Source organism: Erinaceus europaeus, chromosome 12 (assembly GCF_950295315.1).
Source record: "Erinaceus europaeus chromosome 12, mEriEur2.1, whole genome shotgun sequence".
Classification (NCBI taxonomy): Eukaryota; Metazoa; Chordata; class Mammalia; order Eulipotyphla; family Erinaceidae; genus Erinaceus; species Erinaceus europaeus.
In genome coordinates, this window is record NC_080173.1 from 81,169,267 (window position 1) to 81,176,453 (window position 7,187).

General features: G+C 38.6%; 1 protein-coding gene across 1 annotated transcript; it reads right to left on the minus strand.

Moving 5' to 3' along the window:
* Positions 1-5,902: 5,902 nt before the first annotated feature.
* LOC103111533 (olfactory receptor 1A1) lies at positions 5,903-6,832 on the minus strand. The gene has a single exon (XM_007520820.2). The coding sequence runs from the start codon at positions 6,830-6,832 to the stop codon at positions 5,903-5,905; it is 930 nt and encodes a 309-aa protein (XP_007520882.2).
* Between the last annotated feature and the right edge of the window lie 355 nt (positions 6,833-7,187).

Below are 7,187 nucleotides of genomic sequence, written 5' to 3' on the forward strand. Positions count from 1 at the left end.
TTCTGCCTATGAGTGAGATCACCCCAAATTCATCCTTCTTCTGACTTACCTCACGTAACACGATTCCTTCAAGCTCCATCCAAGATGGGGTGAAGAAAGTGAAATCACTGTTTTTAATAGCTGAGTAGTATTCCATTGTGTATATATACCACAACTTACTTAGCCACTCATCTGTTGTTGGACTCCTGGGTTGCTTCCAGGTTTTGGCTCTTACAAACTGTGCTGCTATGAACATAACAAATCCTTTTGGATGGGTGTGTCTGACTACTTAGGATATATCCCCAGGAGAGGAATTGTAGGGTAATAGAGTAGGCCCACTTCTAGAAGGTCTTTTCTTTTTATAAGTGGGTATTGAGTTTTGTCAAATGCCTTTCAGCTCTATAGAAGCGGTATTTCTTTCTTGATAGCAGTTCTCTTGTCTCTTCTTCCCCTATTATCCTTCCGATGTTGTCCTGTTGTGCCTTACTATAGAAGCTCGGTAGGTTCTGTAGCATTCTATGTAGGTCATCCCATTTCCCCCTTTCTTTTTTTAAAAATTTTATTAGGGAAATAATTATTTACAAGACAGTTGCAATTATTTACAAGACACATGAATACAGTTTCTTGTATTTCCGCAATGTCTGTTTAACACTCCAACCACTAACTTAGGTCTTCTTCCACCATCGTGCACTGGGTCCCCAGTGCCCACTCAGTCCTCTCCCCCATTATTCCCCAGAGTCTTTGGACCTTGCTTCAGCCTATACACAACGGAATATCACTTGGTTATAAGAAATGATGGAGTACTTTTCTTTCTCTCATCTTGGATGAAACTTGAGGGAATCATGCTAAGTGAGTCAAGCAGGAGGAGGAAGAGGAATACCAAAGATCGCACTTGCAGGTATATTTAAGAAACAAAATGGGAGGAATGCAAAACACAGGGTGGAACTTGGACTAGCTTGTTCCCATTCTTGGTATAGCTTTGTTGCAGCTGTAGTAAGAAGTCAATACAGATTACCCATATTTGGCCGTCTTGGTCCCGCAAAGTCGTTATTTATTTGTATAGTTTCCTCACCTTTTCAGTCTTCTCCTCTGGGTTGCCTATAATGCATATATTTATGTCTGACTGAGTCACATATTTCTTTAAAATTTCTTCATTTTCTTTTCATTTTCTTTTCTTCTCTTACTGAATTATTTCTAGTGACCGGTCGTAAAACATTTTGATTCTTTCTTCCATTTGATTTAGTTTGCTTTGAGACTCAAGCAGAGTTTTCCAGTTTCTATTGTGTTTTTCGGCTCCATGGTTTCTACGTGGTACTTTTAATTTTTAAAAATATTATAGATTATTAATTGTCATTTTTAAGGAAATGTTGCTTTGTAAATCTGTTGATTCAAGGGTGTAGTTTCATACTTCCTCAGTGTCTGCATTATCACAGCACATCTACTACCAAACTGTTGTTTGTTGGAAAAGTCAAGGCACAGTTTTGCAGAGAAAAATAGAAAAAAGGGCTGGGTGGCCGCACACCTGGATGATTGCACACATTAACAATGTGGAAGGACCCAGGTTCAAGAGCCTGGTTCCCACCTGTAGGGGGAAGCTTCACAAGTGGTAAAGCAGTGCTGCAGATGTCTCTCTTGCTGTCTTTCTCCCCCTTCCTCTCAATTTCTGGCTGTCTCTATTAAATAAATAGCTACTAATTTTTTTTTTAAAGAAAAAACCAGAAAAACATCTCATGGGTTTTCCAACGACCCAATATAATCTCTCTCCACCTGTTCGGCAATTTTTACTGTTATTTATCTCTTTGTTCATGCATCGTTCTCTTCTTTTTCTTCTTCTGATAATTATTATTATTTTATTTATAAAATAGAAACATTGACAAGAACGTAGGATAAGAGGGATATATTTCCACACATTGCCCACCCCAGCGCTCTGTATCCAGTCCTCTCCCTTGATAGCTTCCCTATTCTTTTTCCCTCCGGGAGTATGGACCCAGGGTCATTATTCTCTTCTTCTTAGAGACCATTTAGTGATAGCTATACTGTTTCCTGGGGAAAAAATCATTTATCTCTATTCCAGTGATATCAATTTCTGGAACTATGTCTTGTTCCTTTGTTTGGAAAATGTTTGCCTGATTCTTCATTTTTACCTGACTTTCTCTGTTGGTATCAGCATATTACACAAAGAAGGTACTCTAAGCTTCACAAACTGACTTCTAACAGGAGAAACACCAACCAACCAACCAACTAACCAACTAGGCCAGAGGCTCTGAGTTCCTCTACCACCTCATTCTTTCTTCCATGAAGAGTAGATTTCTATAGTTTTTATTGATTTTCTCTATGCTCAACCAGGAGAGGGACAATGTAACTTTTTCTGTGTGTGGGACATCTTTCTAGACCAAACTTCAATGTCTGTTACCCCTCAGAAATCTTGACTGTGTGAGATGCATAAGAACTTTAATACTGACTGTACATATGCCAGTTCTTTGGCTCTAGCTGGAGAAGTGGGGCCACTGGACTGATGGGTCAATGATTTCCCACAAACAGCTGGGATTCCTTCCAACACACTGTGCTTAGGAGGAGTAAGGATCTACGGTATCTACCTGCAGCAGTCCGGACCATTGCTTGTGTTGTCCTGCAACCCCTAGATAGCTAAAATGTACAAGATACCACAGAGTTCCATGATTGACAAGTAAGATCCTAATTATTTGGACAACCCAAAGAAGTTGGGATATTATAAAAAGGGTTCAATTCTTTCCTTCCTAAACTGAGGACTGGGATTTTTCATTCTCTTGCTTATGCTGAGCAGGAGGAAGATCTACTGTATCCATCATCCCAAGTTGTCTTCTCTGTTTGTTTCAACGGGACCAAACTATGTCAGTCCCATAAGAATACCAAGGTTGGCAAGAAATAAGTCAGTGTTCTGAGTAGTTCCCTTGAACAAGTTGGGGGATTCTAGGTCTATGAACTGATTCTTCTTCTTCTTTTTTTTTTTTTGCCGCCAAAGTTATTGCTGGGGCTGCGAATCCACTGCTCCTGGAAGCCACCTTTTCCCCCTTCTTGCCCTTGTTGTTAATTGTTGTTGTTGTTATTGTTATTACTGCTGTCATTGTTGGATGGGACAGAGAGAAATCGAGAGAGGAGGGGAAGACAGAGGGGAGGAGAGAAGGACAGACACCTGCAGACCTGCTTTACTACCCGTGAAGTTACCCCCTTGCAGGTGGGGAGGTGGGGCTCAAACTGGATCCTTATTCCACCCCTGCACTTCACGCCATGTGCACTTAACCCACTGTGCTACCAACTGGCCCCTAAAATGATACTTTTACTCCCTTGGGAGAAACTGGGCAGTGAGAGTGTTTCTTCCAAATTGTGCCACCCAGTACTAAGAGGATATCTTGTCTCCTTATTGTCTGTGGTGGGTCTGATTTTGTATTTACCTGAGGGAATAGGAACTTATAAATTAGTTTCTGGATTTTTCACACAGGGAATTTATTCAGCAATTGTTGCTGAACTGACTTATTCATGGTGAAGAAAGATGGTTTGAGACTCCCAACTTTGTTGTCTTCCTCTAATTATTTATTTTTTATAATCAATTAGGATTAATTTTTGACTTTTAAAATTGCCCTAATTAATTTATTCTTAATGTTTTTATGAAAGCTAGCTTTTTTCTTTTTAATGACATCCTCCAAAACTTCAAAATATAGCATTTATTATTATAAAATTTACTATATTCTATTTTTCTTTTTTTCCATATTACCTTTGCCTCAAGATTCTTTATCTGTGTTTATGTGGTCTCTTCTCCAGAATGCTCAAAGAGTTTTCTAATTAGAACCCTGGTCTTAATATTTACCTACCTTCTCCCTTATTGCTTCCTCATTCCAGTTTTTGTTTTACAGCAAATGCTCAACATGTCAACATGTGAACCATGTATTTCTTATTTCTGTCTGCTGTCTATCATCTATCTACATACCTGGCTACCATTTATCTATGCCATATCATAAATACACATTGGCTCCTACCCAATCTGAAAATTAAGACTTTACTGACACTAATCTTCTTTTTTTCATGCATGCTACCCCACTTCCATTCCAATAGTCTTCCCTCTTAAATTAGCTCTTATGCTGAATCTTATGCTATTTTTCTTTCTTTTTGTTTTTAAAACTATGTAACCTATCTGTATTCCTAAATTGTATTTTTATAGTTGCTTTACGTGTTAATTATGTTGTAAAAAAGTATCAGTAATAATCTTTTGGGATTTCTATTTTTATAATTAAAATTATGTTGCTAAGATTCAACCAGATTGTAACATGTCTCTGTGGGCCATGCAGAAAGTGGAAATTCTCTGCTGGTTAGAGTGATGGATTCCAGTTACTAAGGCCATTGTGTTGCTAATACACAGTTGAGGGGCAAAGATTATGTCAGAATTATTTTGGGAGAACTCAGCATGAGGATCCACTAGCAAAGAATAAAAAGAACATCAACTAAAAAAAAAAAGGCAATTTTGTCGAGAATTTAAACTTTCCAGGAATGAGAATTTTTATCCTGTAGAGCAGTGAAGACCAAGTGATAGAGTCATATAATAGCTCCTAGGGTTCTGAGCATCATAAGTGTGATAATCCATCTTCTGAGCTCCTGTGCTCTGGAAACACAACCTTTTCCTTTTCTTTCTTAGTTTCAAAGGAAATACTTATTCATGTAGTTTATAGTCTTTAAGTCACATCTGTCCGTTTTCCACTTCAATTTTATGTTTCAGAATACCACTGTGTACGAAGTCCCAGTATTAGATCTTGTTGGTTTACAAGTACCAGGTGTGATCTCTGTTTCTGAATCCTAAATGACAGGCCATTTATGTAAGGAGTGGGTCTCACCCTGTAGGATTATGTATCATAATTATATTTTAGATGTCAGTGTTTTCATACATTTATATCATTTCTACCAATATTCTTTGTGTTTTCTATTAATATGACTAAGACTATGAAAATTGTAGTAATATATTAAGATAGCTCCTGTATGAAGAGGCTTTTAAGTATATTAAGTGTGATTAGACATAGTAAGTAATCTAGTAAAAATGGTATTTGAGTGGTGACATATAGCCTTCAAAACATGAACTGTTGTGAACCTCACACATTATGACAGTGACAGGACAGTAATAATAATATTATTACTATTATTGTCATTAATTTATTATTATTATTTTTAAAAGATTTCATTTATTTATTATATATTTTTAACCAGAGCACTGCTCAACTCTGGCTTATAGTGGTGCGAGGGATTGAACCTGGGACTTCACAGCCTCAGGCAGGAGAGTCTCTTTGTATAACCACTAGGCTGTCTACCCCCCCATTATTATTTTTTATTTGAGCACTGCTCAGCTCTGGCTTATGGTGGTCAGCAGGGGATTGAACCTCAGACTTTGGAGCCTCAGGCATGAGAGTCTTTTTACATTACCATTATGCTGTCTACCCCCCACCCTATTATTATTTTTTATTTGAGCACTGCTCCTTTGGCTTATGTTGGTCAGCAGGGGATTGAACCTCAGACTTTGGAGCCTCTAGCATGAGAGTCTCTTTACATAACCATTATGCTATCTACCCCTGCAGATAGATATTATCCCTAATATGTATATGAAGGCAAGTCTCAGTCTGTCTCAAGTTTACACTGATACTCAGTACAGTGGCTGGAAAATAAACTCAATATTTTGTGTTGTCAGTTTACTAAAAGTTACAGAAATGTATACAAAACAGTACTTTCAATAGTATGTCTCATATGTTATAAAAATTTTTCAAAGACAGACTTCTAGCTAGAGAGAGTAAGAGAAGATTTTTTGGAGGGGATTAATAGAGTTGCCAGCTGCATCCTAATTGCTGATTGCTGTCTCCACTGTAGGAATGTATGAATTTCATGTATCATTGTATGAATCTAATACTGGTTATAAGGTCGTTCTCTTGCTGAAGAGTTTCCCCAGGGCAGCTTTCATGTCCCGGTTTCTTAGACTGTAGATGAAAGGATTTAACATTGGGGTCACTATCATGTACATCACAGTTATCACAGCATCCTTTAAACTATAGCTAGTCAGAGGGCGGAAATACATGCCCATGACGGTCCCATAGTACAGAGACACAACCGTGAGGTGGGACCCACAGGTGGAGAAGGCTTTGCGCACGCCCTTGGTGGATGGAACTTTTAAGACTGTGGAAAAGACCCGGATGTAGGAGATGATGATGCACAGCAAGGGCACAGAGAAAACACCAACCCCTAGGTACATCATCTTCACATTAAACTGGATGTCAGAACAGGACAACTGGAGCAAAGGGACAATGTCACAGTAAAAGTTGGCTACTTCCTGCTTGCTACAGAAAGAAAGGCTAGCCGTGAGTAGAGTGTGGATGAGGGCATTGGAGTTTCCAATTACCCAAGAGCCAACAACTAGCAGAACACAAGCCCGTGGACTCATAATTATTGTGTAGTGAAGTGGGCGACTGATGGCCACAGCACGATCATAGGCCATTGCAGCCAGGATATAGCTGTCTGTGTTAGCTAAGGAAATCATGAAGTACATCTGTGCCAGGCATCCTCCAAAGGAAATGGCTTTGCTTCCCATGATATAGTTGGCTAGTGTCTTAGGGATGGTTACAGAGGAGAAGAAAATGTCAACAAAGGAGAGATTGGCAAGGAGGAAATACATGGGACTATGAAGGCGAATGTCAGAATAAATGGCCAAGATGATGAGCAGATTTCCAATCAGTGTGATGGGGTAAATGAACAGGAAGAGTATGAAGAAGATGTCTTCTTGTTCCTGTTGACCACTTACTCCCAGGAGGATGAATTCAAGAACGGACGATTGGTTTCCTTCTCCCATGGCTCATTTATTTAAAAAGAGAAGAATAATTCAGGATTATTAGTGAAGTTATTGTGTATACTATATTTATCCATCACATTTGATTACTTGTGTTTATAGTTGGGGATGCTAAATATAGAGGTTAATAATATTTAGGAGAATAATTCCTATTTATAGGTTGGCTGTCAGGTAGCCATTGACTATTATGTCTAAGAAGTGAACAATGTGAACCAGAGGTGAATGGACAGGATGTCTCTCCTCTCTCCCTCGTCATCTCAATTTCTGGCTGTCTTTATCCAATAAATAAATAAAGATAAAAATTAAAGAAGAGGTAAGGTAGGAGGATCCAGGAGCTATATCATCAGGCTGCTAGAGG